We start from the raw sequence: 23,157 nt of genomic DNA on the forward strand, positions 1-23,157 counted from the left end.
TCCTTTTGAGCAGCCTTGAGCTGAAATAGATTGACTCCTAGTCTTATCCCTATGCCAGAAAAAGTCTGGGATTGTTTTGGTAGTATGTAAACAATAACTAAAGAGTCTAAAGTAGGAAGCCTTACCTCTCCTGGTTTTGAAGGGTGTTTGAGAAACAATGCAGACAAGCTAAAGGTCTGAAAAGCAGAGATGACTTTAGAGAGGAATTAAATTGAGGCTAAAGGACCATCTTATGGATGGACCATGGATAAAGGACCATGTCAAGAACAATGTAGTTGATAACTATCATGACTTGGCTCTCACTAACCTTTTGGATTGATATTTTAGATGTAGTCTTCACCATAAGAAGGTATAGATTTCAACTAGTCTGACACAGGTTCATTAGCTTTGAAAGAAAAAATTTGCCCTAGAAGCTCAGGAGGAGGTATAGAGACCTTGCCTACCCTCAAGTCTCCCTTGAATGGAAAGCTGCTTAGTCCTGCCAGCAATTCAGGGACCTTCTTAGACAATCAGGCCATGTTTGGTGGGTGGCATAGGCCTATTATTCTCCTTAGGTAGCCCTAGCAATAGTAACCCTACCTACCCTCAAAAGCAAGGAAAAAGCACAGGGCTAAGTAGTGCAGATCCTGTATATAATAATGTGACTGTTAAGATCCCCTATCTTATAACCTATCGGAGCTAGAGTAAATGTCATTTTTGGAAGCTGGAAAGAATCCTCTTCCCACAATGGTATAAAGCTCCTGGCCAAGACTTTAAAATATGAGAGCTGCTGGGCGCTCAACACCTCTTATAATCATGCCACTTAATGAATTGCCCATATATATAAATAAAATTAAGGAGCCTCAGTTGAAGCATCTATTTTAAAACTGTTGGCTCCTATTTCTAGTCCTTCAGAACTGTGAAATACCAGACCTTAAACTAGTCACTCATCCAGGTCTAAATAGCACCATTCCTGGGCCCTGTGCCAGGGTAGTTTTGGGAAAAATGTTTTACGTTTTGGAGGAAAGAAGCACTCTCCCTACCTCCACTTTACAGCAAATGTTTAAAAGCTTCTCAGATGTCTGTAACATAAGATTTAGTTACAAAGACGAATTAGTGAATAAAAAGACGGTCAAGCAGACAAATGTACATAGTAAATATAATTAATCATATGAATATCTGCTACACAAGAGTGATATATGCCTGTGGGGTGATGGTGTTTTTTTGTTTTGTTTTGTTTGTTGTTTTGTTTTGTTTGTTGGTTGGTTTTTGGTGTCTATTTTATAGAAGTTGTTAGCAAATGCTACTCTTCAGGATTAGTTTCAGCTCCCATTCCATTTTCTTCTTTTTTTTTTCTTTTCTTTTATCTCTTTTTCCTGTTCCACCCCCACTCCCAATAAAAGGAAGAGAAACTAAGGAAAATCTAGTGTCAATCATGGATAAGGATGAAAACCGAGTACTCAAGTGTCTGGAAATTCCAAAGGTCGAGGTCCCTATTGCAACATTTATTCAGCCACATATGTAGCATTATCTATTTCTGTTTTCCTTGTTAAATGTGAACTGTAATGGATTTATGTTTGTTATTAATATATGCCATGAAATATACAGGATATGCAATGAGGCTGAAGAAATGTTGCAACAGAAACTTCAATTTATGGAATTTCCTTCCTGTTGAGGAGAGAGGATTGAAAAATGGAAAACAAACTTATTTTGTAAAAAAAGGTTGAAGTTGATTTCATTTCACAGGGTTCAAAATGGAACAATTCCTATTTTTTTATTTAAAAAATGAGCTTTTAAACTTTAGCATTGGACACTTTTATTCCCCTCTTCCTTTTTTCTCCTCCTTACGGTAAAGTGAATAATGTCCAGGGTGTGGTATGCAGGTTGTTTTTTTGTTTTTTATTCACCGTTGTTGTTGTTTGAGGGTGGTGTCACTTTTTTTTTCCCCCCCTTTTTTCACCTTTTCCTCTCTGTGACTTTTCAAAATTTCTTCCAATATATCTCCAGTCCTCTTTTGTAGACTACATAAATTTGGATAGTACAATCAAGTATATAAGCTTCTGAACTTATCAACAGTGAGCCTGAACTAATACTTTATCCTTTGAGGTTAGCTCATCATTAACCAAAATATCCTTTAGTTAATGCTCTCATTTAGCTCACTAACACCAATGAACAATTCAGAATAGGATAGTCAGGTAGTTTTGTTGGTTTCAGGGTACTTTTTAACTAATACATTAACTAATGGGAGAGAACTACACTGAGCTGAGACTAGGATGAAAGAGGAGTGAGATTGTTATTGAATCATCATGGTAAACATTATTGCTCTCTTCATCTTAAATCCTAATTAAGTTAATAAATATCAGTAACCATAGGGATATGGATATCTAGCACAACTTTTTAAGTAGAACTGAGACTTTTTCAGAGACCAGCCTGAGCTGTGTCTCCGTGATGTAAAGAACATATCCATAATAAATAGTCACCATCATTGCAATCATCTCTGTGTGAAGGAGGATCACTGCAGTAAATATATAAAGCTTTCTTTATAAGAATTTGAACAACAACATTTGTCATACCACTGCTTTCCTCATCAACACTACAAACAAAATACCTTTTCTGTAATCAGCCAGTGAATATTTATGACAAGTGCATTCACCTTTTCTGCAGCAGCTGAATCAGTTGATATTTTTCATCTGGGCAGAATGTGAGAAATATGTTTTGAGGTCTAAAATTATATCACAGAAGGATGGGTTAACGACTGTATACTACACCTGGGAAAACCAAATGCTCAATTAGGAGCAGTAATTACCTTATAATTCTCTTTTATCTCTAGTAAAATGCCAGAAGCGAGCAGGGTTTAGTTTATTATTATTATCAGGTAGCATAATCTTTCTTTTCAACCAGAGCTGTTCTGATTATTCATTGTGAATGTAAACTTTGTATCTGCTTCTGAAAGTACTTGTTTTTCATAAGTGCAGATGAACAATTTTCAGTCTGGAGATTGATGATGTTTGCTATTACTTTTTCATGTTGTAATTGATCAACTAAGTCACATAATATTGATTTTGCTTCCTGATAGGCTGAATGAAACCTTTTAAGCCAGGGATTGACTAATGATTAATAGTAAACAGTGAGTAACAAATAGCTGATAATGCATTGTTGGAATGAATTTTCAGACAAATATTTGTTTGTGGTAAAATTTATTAAACTTCTGGGATTTGTGATTTTCTCTGCAACCTGCTGGTTGACTGAGTACTAATGAATTAGTCCATGCTATGTATTGGAGCACCTCCAGCTTGTTTGTTCACAAATATATTAACAAACTTGGGCCAGGCCTTCAGCTGGTATAAATGTCTATTTGTCACTGATATGCCTTCCTTTCATTTGCCTTCTTACAAAACCTTGGTTGGGTGTTGAAAGTAAGGCTGGACAGCTGGTAGGCTGAACCAACTAAAAAATAATCCTGGATTCCACCAAATAACAAAATGTCCTCTGAGTTGCATAAAAATTGGACTGCTCATGCTAACAACATCATTAAGAGTTTGCCCTGAGTAAAGTTTTCTTTGAGCTTAAAATAACTTTGTTCATGCATGATGATCTCACCGATTTCTTAATGTATTGCTTGTAGCCATTATCATCTGATTGGGATGCAGATGAGTTGGCTTTCTCACCCTGCGTACACCAGCATTAGTGGTTTTTAAAATAGCTAACAGTCAGGTTAATGAGATGAATTTCAAACACACCACTCCACAAACATGGTCTAATTAACAAAGCAATACCATATTAAAATGCATTAGTGATAGCCTCAAAAGGTGGGTCTACATTACCAAAATTAAGACCTGTAATTCATCAGTGATGAATTACTGACACAGGTTTGCACTACAGAGCTAAGTAGAGCAGCAAGTGTGTGGGTCTCCGAGTCCATGCTCCAGCCCAAGCAGGAATGTCTACACTACTATTTGTAGTCTCATTGCACAAGCTCCAGAACCCTGTAGACTTGTGTTCTGTGGCTTCTTGTTGCAGCATAGGTTTACCCTAAGTGATTTGCCCAAAGTCATACAGGAAATTTATGGCAAAGCTGGGAACTGAATTGTTATCAGAGTTCCAATCCTATGCCTTAAACACAAGATCATCTCTTCTAACTCAATAGTTGAGATTAGCTAATAGTGCCTACACCAGGCCTGGCTCTTTGCTGTTTGTTCTTTGCGGCTGTTTGAAATTGACAAGCTTTTGGTGGGAGGGTAGGGGAAATTGACAGATCAGTGGGAAGTTTCAGCAAGGGTAAGAGATGAGGGGAAACTGAAAAGGTAAATGTGGCTCTTTGCGGCTCTTCGTCTCTGACAGTACCTAGATTTGAATGTCCGTGTGATTGGGAAGAGCATTTCCAAAAGGAGAACGCCTCATACAGGAACTCACTTCTCTGATTCTTTCAAAAGTACCCGAGCTAGTTAACTTTTAGCATATGGTATTCCACGTGTTACTTTTTTTTTTTTTTTTTGCTTGGGAAGACATGTCATGGTGAATAGCTTATATGTTACTTTACAGGTAGGGTTGATTTCCTGACTTACCGTTGACATTGGAGAGCTGACTTTATACTCATGTAACCTCGAGTCAAATGTGATGGTTGTATTTTTAAAAATCGAATATTAAGTATTAGTGACCCAAAGTTGGAGAGAAGGCAGTAACTCTGGCTCTAGTACCAAGACTGTAATGAGGATTATTCAGATTGGTAACAATAGATAGCTCTCCTACATTCTTGGAAATGATTGTGGCTGATCTGATTTAAAAATAAAAATCTCATTTCTAGTTGTCTGGCTAGCAAATTTGGGATGAGAATCACTTGTGTGCCAGAAATGAACAGTTTTCTGTCTGCCTCTTGTGAGACATCTGCAGTACCGGACACTTGCCAAATTTTTCTGCAGAAGAAATTCATCTTTAAGTGGGTTCCATGATGCAATGTAGAAACATCCTGCTATCAGATAGTCTGTGTAGGAAAGGAAAGTTGACACTGTCCATTCAATGGTATCATCTATTCTTTGGCATACTTTTCAAAGAAGATCATCTCTAGTGACGAGAGTGCTAAAACACTGGAATTAACTACCATCATAATTTTGTGGTACTAATACAGCAGTTTTCATCTGCTAAGCTTCATTATTGTCATCCTCCTTTTATAAATGAGGCAAGTGAGGCACAAAGACATGAAGGATTTACACAGATTGTCAGCAGCAAGATTAAGAATAATACACAAATTTCCTTACGCCGTCTGCTGCCCTATCCATTAAACAACACTATCTCCCTAGATGTGTATCAAGGTGCCACTGTGCATATACTGAAAGATCACTGGGAATGGTAATCTTATAAACAAAGAGCATCCCCAGTCTTAATGTCCACTGGATTTGTTAAGTTTCAACATATTCCATTGCTTTGTTAGATTAATAGGTATTTAAGGCCAGAAGGGAGCATTGTGGTGATCTAGTCTGACCTCCTTTAAAACATAGGTTAGAGAATTTCACTCATTAATTACTGCATCAGAGCCCATAACTTCTGGTTAAGCTAGAATATATACTTGAAGAAAACAGAAGTTCTCCCCCTGTTTTCTCTCCCATTCATTTCCATCTCTCTTGCGTGAGAGGAATCCGTGGCTGTTGGTTTGGAATTGAAATTTGACAAAACTTGTCCTAATTTAGGTCACCTTTCCCCAGATATTCTCATGGTATATGTAGATACCTGAGAAGGTTTAAATAATTTAGTCCACTTCTGGCCAATCTTTATCTCTATTCAAAAACTTCCTGTCTAACTGGATGTTAAGTAACTCAGAAACATGGCAAATATGTAAACTTAAGAACCAGGGGTTAAAGCAGAAGCAGCTAGTTTATCATTTGTATGAAAGTAGGCATGTTCGTTACAGGTTGGATAATCTTGTTGCTTCTTAAATTGGCATTGAAGTGCCAAAAAAAAACAAAAACAAAAAAAAACCCCTAACGTCCCTGATTAGATTGAATTTAATTTTCCTGATTTAGACATTAAATAGAAGCTGTAATTAACATCTGACGATATTTTGGAACTTTATTTTTAGGATGTGCTTGTACTTTATCAGTATTAAACCATTCTTCAAATGTATAGTAATACTTCAAACATTGCTGAAGTATCTATGTATAAATAGAGTGATTGCAGCCTTGGATTCCTAAAATGGCCTCCTGGTTTGTTCTATTTTACTTATAGAGGTACAACTTGCAGAATATTAATGTTTTCAACAAGTTTGCTCCCAAGCCTGGCTCTGTTAAATAACTTATATGGAATATTTAGATATGTAACTGTTATCTGACTGCATTGCATTTTAAACAATCTAAGGACTCTGCTGTCTATGAAGACAGGCAGCCATTTTGTGCTTGGGTTAGTACAGACTCTCACAAGGGGAGAGACTAAATGTTTGCGCTCTCGTGGGAACTGTATATTTATTCTTCTTTGTTCTGTTGTTTTCAAATGAAAATAAGTTATTTGAACTGTAAGCATTTGTTTTAACTCTGTAACTGGCTTTTCTCAGCAGGGTGGTGTTTGCTTAGTGCTGTGATATTCCAAAACTTTTTAGATACTGGATAGATATACCATGACTTGAAGGCAGATGCTGAAGACTTTTTAAGTGCAAGGCCCTATAAACTCAAATAGCTGGTGGGTACCCAGTGAGCACTCAGATGCCCAGCTAAATGAAAGGATTATATGCTAGGACTCGTGGAAAAGGAAAGGGTGCAAATACCACAGGCACAATGACTTAAACAATTTCAACAAAAGATAAACATAGACAGCTCATTCTTAGGAAAAGTGTACACAGAATGAGCCAGCAGACTCCATTCTAACTCTTTGTGTATGGAAAAACATAATGCCTGTATTTTGTTTTCATTTTTATTTAATGCTAAACTCAGCCAATGGCCATTGTGTCTACCAAGTAACATGTGATGGTTGTGTTTAATTTATAAAAAAAAAAAAAAAAAAAAGGAAATTTTATGTACAACTTGGGCCCAGCCTTCTGGCTTTTTGGTAAATAGCTAGGGCCTCACTGCACCTAAGTTTAGGTATTTGTAAGTACGTGCTTCTTCAAAGACAGTTGTATTATGGTGATAACATTATTTCTAGTCTCCAACAAAAGAAACAAAGAAAAGGGAATATGTTGCAGTCTGATAACTTAGCTTCCCCTTCTCTGCATGTGTCAGGTAGTATGAAACTGCTCTCGGAAATGTACAGTATTAGTTAGAATTGGAAACAATATGATTCAGTGAGGAAATCAACTGAAAATAATTAAATACTGTTTTTAAATGATTCTTTTGAACACCAATCGGTGCATAAAATTCTTTCCCACATTTTGTTGCTTTAGGACATTCCATTTGTATGGCTTAGGAAGAGTTCAAATGAATATTAAGTTAGGGTGGCCTTCGGGGATCTACCCAACATTGAGTAGAATACCTTTTCAAGATAAACCAAATAGTCTGTCTGTCTTCGTTCTATATACAAATTAGCATTTTTATGGGCTTTTGATGTTCCTAGATATCCGTGGAATACAAGAATTTTTGGACAGAGTATCTCAGCAGGGAATGGATGTAGCACTGCAGAAGGTAGAGAACAACATCAATAAAATGATCACAGGGCTCTTTGCCACCATGCGGATTGAAGAACTGAATCGCTACCGAGACACTCTGAGACGGGCCATTCTTGTAATGAACCCATCGACAGCCAAGTCCTTCATTACAGAGGTAAGTAATTAGCAATGGTAATTTTCCCCTCCCCTGTATGCCTCCAACTTTGTTTACTGAAATTTACAAATGTTGGTGAAATGATTCATTTTACATGACATCTTATAAAAAATAAATAGATTAACTTTAAGTGACTTCTTGTAAAAATAAATACTTTAGTGTATATGCTTGGGTCTCTTTAAAAAACAAAACACTTGCTAATGATGGCTTTAAGATGTAGATGAGTGCATCCAAAGGGAAGTATACCTGTGTTCCTTATAAGCAATATATTCCAAAAAATGCAAGAGAATTCACTTTAGAACTCTTATTAACATTAATGGGTGTTATATTGCTAGTTCCTTGCACATCTCATTTATTCCTTAGCATCCACTTTACTGCTGAAAATAGTTATATTTTTAATTAAATATATACATTTGTGGATATGAGTGTGTTTACCTGACTGACACATTGAAACTTGCTGGGTTTTTTATAAAATTCATTTTAATAATGACCTATTAGAGTTTATAAGACAGATCAGAACATGGGGTCATAGGTTTAAGTTAAAAGGATAATAGATCGATGAAGAATTTAAGGTGATGAAATATAGTAGTATTGATATATTTAAAGCAAAACTTGGATTACTGTATGAAATTTAACTAATTAAACGGGTTTTGTGTTGGAAGTAGCTGACTGCCATATTGGTGGGATAGGTGTTTTGTTGGTTGGGGGGTAGGACAGGTTTGTTTTGTCTTTTAATGATCATCTCTTCTTCATGAGACAGGATATGTATTTTTTTAATTTGAATTTTCTTTTATTTGGAGGGGGCATGGGAAAGTAAGAGGAAAAACTTTTTTTTAATTTTGAAAAATGAAATATGGATATGTTAGAGATAATAGAATTGTACTCAAATAGTTACAGACATGAAGTATGGTGTGCTACTGCTGTCCCACAACTTTGCAATTGTTGGCATTTGAGAAATTGGACACTTTTTAATAGTAACCAATATAGGTAGGATTTTCAAGAGTCTAAGTGATTTAGGATCACAAGTTCTATTAGCTTTCAATTGAAATTGTGCTCGTAAGTCACCTAGATTTTTTTTTTAAATCCCAACCATATTGGTACATTTATGTTATTAATAGCATGAGTGGCATTATATACAGCTCTATGCTTTGGAGTGCATGACACTCACCATCAATGTATGGCACAAAATAAATATGTCATTTGTCCATTCCACAAAAATATACCCTTTTCTTACATTTAATAATAATATCTTCCAGGCTGGATCTGTTTGTAGGCAGCATAGTTTGCTTGGGGGGAGGGAAGGTTTGAGAAAAAAAGGTAGGGGGAAGGGCTGGAATAAGCTATACCAAGAAAAGGCCTGGTCTATTCTAGAAAATTAGATTGGTTTAACTACGCCCACACCTTTGAGCAGCATAATTAAGATGACCTAAGTTCCCATGTAGAAAGCGCTCCATGGAAGAATTATTCCATCCACCTGGCTACTGCCTCTTGCAGAGTTGGTTATCTAGGTCGACAGGAGAACACCTCCTGGTGGCATAGGTAGTGTCAATCCTGAAGTGCTAGAGCTAAGCTAAGACTGTCCATACATTGAGTTAATCAGGAACATCTGCATGTGTAGTGTGACAAGGTCAGGCCCGAGGGCTACCGGAGAGCGTTAGAAGGCTGATATATGAACCCCAGGATAAGCAGATCCCTTTTCCCCTGGTAGTTGAGCAGGGGTTAGTCCAGGTTAATCAGTACAGCTGGAATTAATCAAGGGCCTGCCTAGGACATGTTAAAAACGTCCCCTCTTGCCCCAGAAGGGTGTGGCTGGAGTTGTGGGAGTGAGGTTAGCCACCAGATGGTTTGAGTTTGGCTGGACACAGTCTGACTTCAGGAGGGTGCAGAAGGAGGAACAGAACACTGACAGGAGAAAATGCTGCCCAAAGAGGGCAAAGGACCTTTCCTGAGGGAAAAGACCCTGCCAAAAGGGAAAGATTGAACTGGGTATTTGGTTCAGCACAGCCATGTCCAGAAGGGCTGTCAGAGCCCAAGAGCCTCCCCAGACAAGGAGCCTGAGAATGGTCCCACTCAAGCAGGGTGTGGACATTAAGCCAAGGGACACGGGGAAGTAACCCAGGAAAGCTAGCCATTTTCCTGAAGCTTGCAGCATGAGGCTGCTGCTTATAGGTTCCCTGGATTGGGGCCCAGTCGAAGGTGGAACCGGGCCCCCTCCTACCTGCACAGGCCATCCGCTGGAGGAGTGAGAGCCCCAGCAAAGAGGCAAGGAAAGGACCTACTGGCACTAAAAGAAGGCTGGGAGTCAGCAGGGAGTGGCCATCTTTGAGAGGCTGAATTACCCTCACTCACCACTAGAGGAAAGGAGAATACTGAAGGACGAAGCTGTCCCCGACCTGCAGCTAGAAGGAAGCACTGGACCCACAGAGACAGAGGGAGAGCTTTGCCACAGTAGACAAGCCCTAAGCCTTTATAGCTTGCCTGCCCATGAGCTGCAGCTGCTGGTTCAACTGGGCTTCAGCTGTCAGCCTCTCTTTCCAGGACTGACATCTAAGGCAGTCCCTACAGTTTGGGTTCTCCTCAATTCAGTAAAAGGATTTAATGCTGTCATGCTTCAGCTGAGAACATGACACAACTGTAGTAAGCATGACCGTGATTGCGGTCCAAATAACACCTTTTCCGAAATAAATAATCACACACAGTCCTGTGTAAATTGGTAATCTGCAAATTAGAGATTCCTTGAGGTAAATTTATCTTTGCTCTGACCTTTTGATATTTTTATTTTTAAATAAAAGTGTTTTTGTTTCTTCAAAATAGCAACGCTTTTAGTTGCGTCTCTGCTGATCCCTGCTTTCTGTCTCGCTTTTGTATGCCTGGAGCTTGCAACGAGGTCACTGCGTAGAGAATGTTCAGAAAGAAGAACAGTTTTAAGGTTTTAATACTTTTTTCCCACCTTGGAAACAGCATATTCTCCCTAGCAATTATGTAGCAATTTTATATCTTGGAAATGCTGTACAGACACAAACTGGCTAATCCACACAATGGCCTTTTCATGGAGTGATAAAGTAGCATTGTTTGCATTTTGACAGACAAGAAAGTGACAGTCAGAAGCCCTTATGCTTCCCTGATGTCCTTTCTGGGGATTTGGAGGAGCGTGGAGGAAAAGGAACAAACTGAACAGTGAGGTGAGAAGTGGGTGGAATGTAAAGGTTAATGTGAGGAGTCACTGGACAGAGAGAGAATTTGAAAATAGGGGCAGAGCATGGTAAAGCTTTAAAAAGATTGTACAAGGTAAAGATTGTTACTCAGTCTCTGCTTTGTTTAGTCTCAAGCACATACAAACAAAATAGGTTTGTTATAGAGTATTTATAGAGTATCCCCAAACAATAGTGACCCACGGTCTGAAGGGGTCTCAAGTGGTCAAATAACAAGGTTCAAGTGGCTAGCTATCTGCCTGTCACTGGAGATTCCAAGAGATGTCCAGAAGGTCAAATCCAAATTCCTCAGACCTGTCTACTCCTCTTATGTTACGTTATGTAACTGCTACAATTATATTAACAACATGTCAATCAGAGAAAAAACATGAAGGAAGCACTTTTAAGCCATTAGATATACAGATGTGATTTTTCAGAGTCTGCAGTCTCATGGGCCCAGACTCATACACACCAGAAGTCAAATATAGATAGACTTCCTGTCTTTCCAAAACCACATATTTCAACAGTTTGAAAGAAGCAAGACAGGATGGTGTAGGATCATGCTTAATTCTCATGGTCACTCCCCTTCCTTTTCTAGCCTCCCTAGTTATGCTAAAGCTGGTACAAAAGCCTTACAGGTGCTTTTGGCAATAGGCATAATAATTGATATTCTAGTACTGGTAGTGGCCTAGGCATACTGCTGCACTGCCAGCGTCTCCCGTAACACTTTAGGTCAGCCAATTCTTCTTGGATAATATTCTAATCTTCCTCTATATTGACAATGCCTTCCAAATTTGTGTCATCCACAAATTTCATTAGCACACTGTGTCAAATACTTTACTGAAGTGCAGATAGGTTAGATCTGCTGCGTTCCCTTATCTAAGAAATCAGTTATCTTATGAAAGAAAGATATGAGGCTAGTCTGGCATGATATGTTTTTGGAAAACCCACCTTGCGTTTTATCCCATTTTATCCATTGTGTTTCGGACCCACCTCATTTGGCACCATGTGCTTTAAGTCTCCTGATTGTACAGTCAGTGTCCCTGGCTGGGGTCTTCAGGCACACTCTTGGGGTGCAGATCATTTTTCTAGCACCCCCTATTAAGAGCTGAGACTCTATGGTCCAAGTGCCTGGTGCCTGAGACTACTACTGACTCTTTATACTTCCCAAATTATCACACTCAGCATGGTGAATAGCAATCTATTCATAAGTATTGTCATTTTGTAATTAGATAGAATATATATAAAATATATGTTGTGCAAAGTTAATGGTTGATTTCAGTTACCAAATTTGAGAGCTACTGTGAAAAAACAGACTAGTCTGTGTTTGTAAGAGCAATGCATATAAATTCTGATTATATTAACCTCTGTATAAGCCATTTTATTAGTTGTTCATGTTCACCTTCAAGGAAGGAAAAAGAAAATCATATATAATGGTGTTAGGCATTTCTAGTATAAACTATGCATGCTTTTTGCTTCTTACATTTCACCTCATGAACTTGACAAGTTGAAATATCTTATTATCCTGCCACCCCTTGATGATACATGTTGATCCTGTGAAACTGGTAGCATTGGTTGAAGGCGTTCAAATGAGCTATTCTGCAGCCTTCATGAATGAATAATTGCTTAATAAATATACTTTTAAAATATTCAGGTGAAATGGAGTAAAGAAAAAGAGCTGATTAATAATTCTCTCCAATGTATTGATTCCTTATGTGTATATGAGAAATGAATGCCTGTAGAGTGGGTACAATTAAAGAACTGTTTATGCCATCATGCTACTTATCTTGACCATAGTTTTTGCAATATTTCCTGTAATTAGGATAAGAAATAATTCATATAATTCAATAATTTTTTTAATTACCCCAATGAAGGTGGTGAGTGTCCAGCTTTTAATGGTGCCCTCTGTTCTTGGCAGCAGTGGAGTGTTTTTAACTAAACATTTGAATAACTACTAAAACAACTTGTTTTTTATGCAGTGATATGGTTGTGATTTTAACTGGTTTCAGCTCTAATTCTAAAAATGCAGTAAGGCTAGAATCATTTAATTGTGAACTAAATAAAGAATTGAAAAGGATTTGCCCTAGTAATCTGCACTAAAAGCAGGTTTATTTCTTTAAAATGCCTATTGACAGAGTCACAGCAGAGACAGCTTGACTTTGTCTACCTTTTATGGTTCAGAGTTCACAGAAGCTCAGCCTTTTTTCACTTTATTCTGTGTGCGGTATGCATTGCATTTCATACATGTCTCAGGGGACATTATTGTAACATTTGGATGTGCAATTCTATAAAGAAAATTATTTTTCCCCATCTGTTTCTAACTGTTATCTTTGGGCATCACAGCACTGATTCAAAAAGAAATACTTGGGCAGAACTGAATTTAATTGAAAAGAGCTTAATACAGAAAGAAAATGATGGGCCTGATCCCAGTAGCAAAACCTCCATTGGTTTCAGTGGGAGAAGGATTGGGCTCATTTTTTTATTCAGTCTAGAATATAATAGCTGCTCCAATATTAAATTTCTGGAAGTTAGAGGTGGAAAAGCCCACCTAGATCAGCACATCTATATATTGAGCTATTTTGTGAGCAGCCTGATCTAGTAGACAGGACATCAAATTGGGGTTTGGGGAGACCTGGGTTCTATTCTCAGATCTGCCAGCAATACACTGTGTGACTTTGAGCAAATTACTTAATTGCTCTGAATTGTCATGCTCTCCATTTGTAACAGAGAGTAATAGTGCTTGCTCGCCTTTTGTGAAGTGCTTTGATATCTGCAGATGAAATGTACTGGGTAAGCAGTAATATCATTTTGTGCCAAGAGCATAAGTGTGCATCCATATGTGTATTAGGACAGGATAAGCGTATACATGCACCACCTTGTGTTACTTGGATTAAATGTTGGTGAAGACTGCGAGACTCTCTACTAGAACTGTTTCTGCTAGTCAATTGATTTAGAAGGAGGGATACACTAGAGGAGTCTCCTCGGGTCTCATGGAAACTACTGCGACACTCTGCTGGGGTTCCCAGAACTGTGGGCCACTGTGTTAGCCCTCTCAGCCTCAGAAAGCAAGAGCTTTGCTGCTGCTGTGCCGTGTTTCAGATCCCTGACACACTAGTTTATCTGCCTTGCCAACAAATTCTTCAGACTTCTGCCAGTCCAAACTTTGCCCAGCCGATAACAGTCAGAGAGGTCTTTCTGCAGTGCTCAGCCCCTCTTACTGTAGCAGCCACCAAAACTTTATTAAGTTCACTACTCCTTTAAAGAAACCGTTCACTGCACCTTATTACTGTAACTGGGGTTAATAAACTCTCTATTTCAATGAAAGCACTGAGTCAGTTTACGGTAGAAGTAAAGTAAGTTTATTAATAAAAGGACACAGGTTTAAATGATATAAAGTATAAGGAATAAAGATAGAAATGGTTACAAGCAAACAGAAGTAAGAATACGCTTCTGAAACTTTAATCTACCTTAAATTTAGAGTTCTTTGTTCAAAGAAGTTTTTCTTACCAGTCTTTCTTCTAGTATAGCTGACCAGTTTTTAGCCCAGACTCTTCACAGGGCTCAATTCCTTTGTTTCCTCAGGTGAAGGATGCCAAAATAGCTTTCTTTCTCTGCTTATATCCTCAAAATTTGTCTTTGTTTTCCAAGTCAGAAAGCCCTCCTGTGGGCTCAACTTGCTGTGTCCACTGTGGAGCTGATGCCATATTAATTTTTGCAGTTTCCTCTATCTGTGAGATTTAAGTGTCTATCTCCCTCACTGACTAGTTTGATGGCTTTGTTTACTTTTTATGGGACTGTACTTTCATTGTCTCTCTTTGCTCAATTTCCATTGGAGACACATTGAATCAGGCGGGAGCACATTCCTTTGTCTGGAGTCAGGTGACTTAAGCCCTATATGCCAAACACTTCTTAAGAACATATTTCCAGTACATATTCATAACTTTTCATATACCACGCATGCATACACCACACAATAATATTAATGATCAGCATGTTACCAGTCTGCATATGATACCTTACATGACATGTTTTAAATACCGATTATGACAACAGTGTTTTAAGTTTCGTGAGCATATCAGGCCTGACGAGTTGCTGACAGAGTAGTGAACCCTAATGTGCCTCTATATCAGAAGTACTAAACTGAAAGATGTGGTGAGGTGATTTTCCAGCTTCTGATGCAGTTCATCAGTCTGGATAATGTTCAATGATACCTGCTGGTTAGTTAGTTGCTAATTTATATGAAGGTGGTAATTTCTCCTAAAGCCTGAAACAAGTGAAAAATTCATCCCTAACTGAAATGAGCAGACATGCATCATCAGTTCCATCTTCAGTGCACGTTATGGAAGGTTGTTTCATTCAAGGTCTATGCTTATTTAAAAATAAGTGTTACATACAACACAGGATTGCAGTCTCTAAAGGAAGCAAGGATTCAGATAGCTCATTCTTAGGTGGAGATGATGATGGTGCTGTATGTTCAGTGGGCTTTTGAAAACCTTTTTAAGCATTGTGGATGATAACCATCAATGAAAATTTGAGCTGCTAGCCTTCTGGTCAGTGGCATAATTCATCAGCAATCAGCCCAGAAAAGATTGCTCCTGGCTAATTTGTTTTATTTTTCCAGGCTTAACCCTAACTTTTTGAGATTTTGAATTCTTTGAGAGCAAAAAAAAGTAGACTGGATCTGGGGTGGGGCAAGCCAAAACTCCATAAAACAAAGGGTAAAACTGAAAAGCACCTAAATGACTTAGGCACTTAAGGCCCATTTTCCAAAAGCACCTAACTTGCTTTTGAAAATTGGATTTAGGCTCTTAAATCATATATGGAATTTTAAATTTTACCCTGAATGCTTTACTACAACACATCTCACATGATGTTATACCTCCTTTCCTTACCATATTTTTTCTTTGTTATTAGATTGTAATTTCATCAAGTGATTATAATTCAATATTGGTTTTTAGCTGTCACAATTAATTTTCAGAGGCCAAAATGAAATCTTGTTATCAGTGCAACTTTTCTTGCTCCTCCCATTTTCTCTCTCAATCACTTCAATGTTATGTTCTTTAGAATTGATTTTGCTCACTAATTTCTGTTTGAGAAATTTTTGCAAACTAAGCTCCTTTGATGAGCAGTGTTGTTCTTGCTATTACCAGCACTGTATCTTTTTGAGTAGGACTAATCCAGTACCACATGACCTGTTGTAAATTATTGTTGTTAATAACAAACTGATGACCTTTTTCTTCATCTGCTGTATTTCACTAACACTGAAGGCCAGTCTCTTCTCTATTGTCTTCACAATAGCTGTAAATTTTGCTGAAGGTTTAAAGGATCTTTCTACAATAACTGCAAATCCCTTTCTTGGTCAAGATGCTGAACACGTTGAAACCCCTTGTTTTAAACGAGACAGTGGTACTCCTTTGGCAAATACTTTTCCTTCTGGTTTTTTTTTTTAAGAAGAAAAATTAAGTTTCATGGATTTATATTCCAGTCCATGTTCTTGACCCTTAAACTAGTACAGACTGACTACAAGCCATTCAGCTGATAGGGGATCTCCAGAGATGAAAGTTGCATTTGCTTCCCCCCAGTAGAATGTGCCTGTTGTGGCTTCATTCATGGAGCGATGTTGGAATAGATTTTGTACGCACAGTCTCTTGCCACAGGTTAAAGGTTGAATATTGAGATTTTTTGCTCTTAGGCAGGAGAAAGCTAGAAGGAAAAAGTAGGGAAAGAGCTTCAATGCTAAAAGAGAAATCAACACAAACAAAAAATATTTGCACAGGATAAAACTATAGAGACACCATCATCATGGCCTAAAATACGCCATCTTTCTTCTGTTTCAATTTCTGCATGTGTGTGAAAGGGTCAGGAGGAGAGCAGAAGTTCAGTTAATACATTTTCATGTTTAGTGTGGTCACAGGGAGAACCTGGATTATAGTGCAATCCATCCTATTGCTTAACTGTTGGGTAAGCTTAGCATTTGCTGTGAAGAGGAAACAATATTTGGAAAACTCTGTGGGTGAAATTTATCACAGCGCAAAGTGACCACATTATGCTTTCTGCATCACTTAACACTTTCTTTAAAAGGATTCAGTGGAGCAGAAGACTTTGCCCAGGTCTTCTGCACTAGTATGGATTTTATACAATCCTGATAAGCAGCTGTGGCAGAAAAGTACATGATAGAACCCAGGAAGGGAACATGTCTCCACTCCTCTTGGGCCAGCTGTGTGCCAGTCCAGCCACTCATATAGTTTACAACAACCTAAAGTCTGTTATATATTAACAGGGCTGCCAGTGGCTCTTGGATCTATTGCACAGTGCCTAGCATAATCAGGTCAGAATTTTTATTTGGACCGTTAGGAGCCATAAATAATAATAATAGCAGCTATAGGTAACTGGAATGCAAAAATGCCTAGGCCAAACCTCCCTCTCACCAACATGCATCCTATGCTGGGAAGTGGAAGTGGCATAAGAACCTTCCTGGCCTTATGCCACTGGAGAAATCACCTATACATGGGTGCTCCTAGTGTGGCTGACTGTGCTGGAGCAGTGTAAAGAAACCGATATAGAGGGGAGGATTGGGAAATAATACAAATAAGGAGGTCCGTATTTGTTCAGCAGTCCAGAGAAGATAGATTGTTTTGCCTATTTTACTTCCCTCCTTTTGGAGATTTAGGCTGTGACTTGATAAGAATCAAACATATAGTACGGCTACATATTGGGTGTTCTCCTTTTGTCAGCAGATAGTTGAGTATAAATCCAAACCAATTTTCCATCTTTCTCATGTCAGGAATAGAACACACTGTTTATCACATATTTTGCTAATATTCTCCCCATATTCATTCCATTCAGAGATATACAGGGACATGTCTAGGCCATTGACTGTAATTATCCTGCTGTGTGCCATTTTACAATGCCATTGCATTATTATAGAAAAAATGAATGAAATATTGACTTAAAAATGCATAATTTTCATAGCTCTCCTGTAAAATGCATAATTTTGGAATGTGGTAAAAGTAAAATAAAATGTAGAGATAAGCCTGCACTAAACCTCTGGAACTGAAGCCATTTCCCTCACTTGGAATTTTGGATCCCACTAAGAACTTTGTCACTCTCTTCTTCTGTTATGGGCCCAAACTGTAGCTGTGAATCCAAACTCCTAAATTTCATAAAACTAGAATTTATAATTCTAAACTATTAGTGGAATTAGCTGATGTTAAAAAAATAAAAACCCAACAACAGCAGCTTCCATGTTTATGCATGGAATAGAAAAGCTCTTGCTTTTTGTGAGGGTCTCACATATTATTTTTAGTTATTCAAACTTCTGTAGATTCCAGTCTGTAATCATTTTTCCCTTTGAGAACTCACCTACTACTATAGGTGATATATTTGGACCAATATGTAAAACCAACATCCTCACTACTTGTAACCATTGAAGAGCTAATGATTATTTTTTTTATCACCGTTTGGTCATCCCACCATCTTAATTTCTACTTTGGTTAATTATCTTTTGCCACCTAATTAACCTGCACTTTCAATTGGATACTACAACCTTTCTTTCTTGTTATCCTAAACTGTTGTCTAGGTTGCTGTGCTTTGTTAATCAACTACTGTGTTCTTCCTGAGCGGTGGCTGCTTTTTAGTAGATGGTGAAATGGTAGCAAAAATATGAAACTTGTAAATGTGTCAGTGTACTTACTATACATAATAGAAATGAATCTCTCTACAGATAAGTAAGGCTACTATTTTCAAAGGAGTGTATGTAGTTAGGCATCTAATTCCATCAGCACTTTTTAAAAATCCCATCTGAAACAATGCAGAAAATCTCAACTGGCAAAGACTTCTTTTAACAAGCCATTGACTGACATGGGGATGTGTCTTTTTTCAAAAGAATGAAAATCATTGTTAACGGGTCTATTGACATTAAATGAAGAAAAGACTTGCCGAAACAGTCACCTCTACCCAGACACAAATTCTTCCTCCTATGCCAAATTACCTGTGTACTGGCAGTGACAAGAAGTATATCACATTTTACCTAGTGTATGAGCCTTCCATGATGCCCTCCAACCCTCAGAACTTTCCTTGTTACCATGAAAATTCAGTGTTAAATGTTTTTTAACACTAAAGCGCATTCAGTTGACTCAGAACCATAATATCCAATTAATCTTATCCTTCTATTAGAATGAAAAAAGGGAAAACAGTAAGCATCAGTTCCTTTATTTTTAAAATTATACCCAGTGGCACTGAGAAGGAGTTCCATGTTATTACTTTGTCCTAAAATGGAGATAGAAATCTATGTCCTGTTGTCCACTTACTACAGGGTATACTGAAACTTGCTTATTAAATGTCTCTTAATAGACTATTCCTGTGTTTTTTCCTTATCAATAAGAGTAAAATATGCTTCTTTCCACTCTTTGTGATAGAAGTAAGATAATAAACAAGGTAGGGGTTTACTCTGATACAACATTTTCAAGTAATTTATTTATTTCAATAAACTATGGAAATACTTAGGTGGCTTGCATCAATTTAAATAATTATATTTTTATATTTTCATGGCCTACTTTGATAATTATCTGCAAATAGATTTGGTTTAATAGAACATTAGTAAAAATGTTCAGTGCAGCATTAAAACCAATTGCTTTTAATATTCTGCAACAATGGAACCTCATGATTCAGCTTTCTTTTGTGGAATGCTGTGCATGTTTTATAATCAGAGATGACATTCTTGAAGACTATTACAAGACAAAGGATTCTATTTTGGAAGTACTTTTCAGAGTACTGACTATGTGGCCTCCATAACGTAGCAAATAACTTTAGTACCTGATAATGTTTGTGTCTCACCTCTCAATATCTCACTTCCCTAATTAGGAATTTATAGGATTTGGTCCATTTGTAAATGATTGTGAAAATTTTGTCTTCTGTCCTGTAGACTGTGATTCCAAATGGAAAATTAATAAATAGTTCTTTCCATAAAAAAGAACAGCTACCTCTTTTGTTTGTTTCACATTGTAAAAAGTGTGCCATATTAGTTTTATAAAGAGAAAGTTATCTCTTGAGTCTCCATGTCATCTAGATTAAGAACCTGATCCTGTACTAAGATCCAGCAAGGCAGACCCCTCTACCTCCAGGGAGAGCCCACTGATTTTGTCTCAACCAATGATTACCCAGTCGAGAGGTAAGCAGCTGTTGACCAGCTGCGAGTGAAATACACAAAGCTATTTTAGCTCATAGTCCTGTCTCAGCTAATTATTCCTCATGACAAAATACTGAGCTAAATTAATTATTGCCAGGAGAAGCCAGTTTGGACCCTTAGCAACAGAAAGGCTACTTAGATTGGGAATGTAATGCTGTAAACCACTTGTAAACCCCACCCCCACTGGCCGGGAGCTGGCCTTCATGACCCCGAAAGCAAGTGATGTTTGCCTTGTCAGGATATGTGCTGAACCTTCACAACTCTCAGAGATCCTCCATTCCTGAAGCTGTTGTGAAGAGAGTAAATGTCTGGTGGAAGGGATTTTAAATTGCAACCCCTTGCACGCAGCACAGTTAATCTGACCCACTGATTAACTATGAAAGAAATAACAGTATTATATTTCTTAGCAGATATATGGAAATACCTGTATTTTTTAAAATAAATATCATATGCATCTCAGTTTACCTCTGTGACATTATCCTGCCTGGCTGAATAGAGTTCAATCAAAGGAGGCTGGAAGGGGAAACTTACAGGAAGCAAAACAATGGCAAAGATAGGGTACAGTCCAGAGAATGCCAAGGGTCCTTGAGGAAACAGTGTAGAAAGCTACTGACTGGGGAAAAACCCCTGTCTGGATCCAGGTAGTCTGGCAAAATGTACTCTTCCGACCTAAACCTGGGGTCAAAGAGGATGCTAAAATCTTAGATATATTGTTTTAGGGATGAAGGGAGGCTTGAGTGAGCTGTCAGCAGCTGCCCAGGCTAGAGAGGGACTGCAGCAGTGCAGTCTGCTTCTTCCGGCCTAGAGATGAAGGTAACTGGGCTGAATAGAATTTACAAAAGCTTGTGATAAAAGATTACGGTTTAGGTAAGGGGTAGTATGTGTATAGGCCTTCAGTCCTTTTACCCTTTGCTCTCTGTGCCTTTTATCTTTGCATGAAGGAATAATACTTGGTTTTGAAGAAGCTGGTTTTGTGTCACTTTAATTAGCTTCCTGTTCACAGGTCCCTGGAAGAAAAGGGCTTACTGTTGCCTAACTCAGTTGAGCTCAGGTGTTAATATGGCTGGTAAACAGGCAGATTGCCAGAGATCTAAGACTGGTTGGATGATGTGGTTCCACCCTTGATAGAAGTTCTTGAAGCCAGGCCTGTCACTTCAGAGATCTAAAGTGCATCTCACCCTGTAACCATAAGAATTGCTAGAGGAATAAATTACTTATTAAGACGGTGGTGAATTGCCTTAACTAAAGTCTGAAGACAGTATAACACAGATAAATAGACAAATGGATTTTTAGTCAGGATTTTGAGGGGGTTGTTCGTTTATTTATTTATTTATTGCCCTCAGAATATGTTAGTATTTCATTTATTAATTTGGAGAATGTTTCCCTCTCCTGACATTTATTTCCCAGGAAACCTATCAGTAGAAATGTAAAAAACATTAAATTTAAGGCAGCTTCCAGGTCCAACACTGTTGTGTCCCAGTCTTCTGCCCTCCACTAAAGCATGCTGGGAGTTATAATCAGGAGGACAGCTGAGATCCAAGTAAGGCATGCTGGGAAAGAGAGTTAAGATAATAAATGTTCCTATTCTATAAAAGTCTCTCTCTCTCCCATATCACAGTAATATACTGGGAAGGAGCAGGACATTTTGGTCTCATCATAAGAAGTTTAGGAGTCAGCTGGAGAGGGAGTCAATGGCTGGACAAGGAAATCCAGAGAGAGGAAAGGGACATTCTTAGTCTATTATCGTAGACATACTGTGGAGAACCTGTGACCTTGGAAGCAAATTGGCCCAAAGTTTGTTTTGTTTGAATTGTTATGGTTTATTTGGATGATGAGACTGTACCCTTATGGAGAGCCAGATGTGGACAGTTCCAAGAGAGATGAAATTAGGGACTGAATTAATTTTTTCAATTGGTTTCACATTACCCTGATAGGAAGTAAATGACATAACCTTGGGGAAAGGTACTCCCTTCCAATTTTGGGAACAAAGGCTGGGTGTTCTCCTAGAGGGGAAGACAGGACTTCCCCTTCACCACCTTAGTGTGCAGGTGGAAACCAGGTGCCAGGATATGGAGTATTTTTCTCTCTGTTTTGCACAATATTTGCCCACTTGTCTATGGCAGTAGCACACAGGTTTCAGTCATGTGACTTCACTTTACTCATAGGATTATAGGGAAAAATCCCAGAGGTTAATACATATATTATAGGACATTTTAGCATTGAACAAGCCGGAGGGAAGGAAGGAAAAAAACACAAGTGGATGATTGAAGTTTTCTCTAGTTTCAATCGAGCCAATGATGAAAGCAGCTTCCCACAAGCTCTAATTTAAACATCGACTTTCAGAAATAACATACTTGGCATTTGGAGATGCTCTAAGGAATGAAAGCTTTCTTTTGTGATCTCCTTAAAACAGAGTTCATGTTCGAATTGCCTGGATACGTATGAACAAAGAGAGATAATGCATCCCGAGAGCCCCTCCAGCTTTCACAGCTAGATATGTTTTTCATAAATAAATACTGCATTGAGCTGAACTTTTGGCTATTAGGGGAGATGGGTTATTGGATACACAGTCAAGGCTAGCTCAAGAACAGGACCTTGTTCATAATAAGTCAGATGACATTTCTAAATCCACTATGTTGTTGCTGCTTTGCATAGGGGCGAGGGTGTGATATCAACATTTGTTTCTTCTGTGGCCCTCTTCAATCCTTGAAATATATCATTATTTTTTAACTTTTCAATAATGATCTGATTTAAAACCAGGCGTTGACTCATACATGATCTTTGTCTTTGTTTAGTGCTTCCTAACTTCTCTGAATCATTTTTTGCATTCTCTAAATGGTAACTTTAAAAAGCGGTTAGGCTGAGACTAGTAGAGCTCTATTAGCACCTGATCCAAAGCCCGTTGAAATCAATCAGAGTCTTTCCACAGAGTTCAATGGCCTTTAATAATTTCAAAGAGAAAAGGAATGTTAAGCATACATAACATGGATAGTATGTCCTTATAAAAATGCAGCATTGCTCAAATGCAGAAAAGAAATAGCCAATATATAAACATGGT

The 23,157-nt window shown here is 38.0% G+C and overlaps 1 protein-coding gene across 2 annotated transcripts in view; it reads left to right on the forward strand.

Annotated features, from left to right (window-relative positions):
* GRID2 (glutamate ionotropic receptor delta type subunit 2) overlaps positions 1-23,157 on the forward strand; it is a 963,383-nt gene that overhangs the window by 557,048 nt on the left and 383,178 nt on the right. For both annotated transcript variants that reach the window (XM_067557183.1, XM_067557186.1), the window contains one exon: positions 7,516-7,721. In XM_067557183.1, coding sequence (XP_067413284.1) covers positions 7,516-7,721 — 206 coding nt within the window. The remainder of the gene's footprint in view (positions 1-7,515; positions 7,722-23,157) is intronic.

The sequence above is a fragment of the Emydura macquarii genome, unplaced genomic scaffold (assembly GCF_026122565.2).
Source record: "Emydura macquarii macquarii isolate MOO-44397 ecotype Brisbane River unplaced genomic scaffold, CSIRO-AGI_Emac_v2 contig_1790, whole genome shotgun sequence".
Classification (NCBI taxonomy): domain Eukaryota; kingdom Metazoa; phylum Chordata; order Testudines; family Chelidae; genus Emydura; species Emydura macquarii.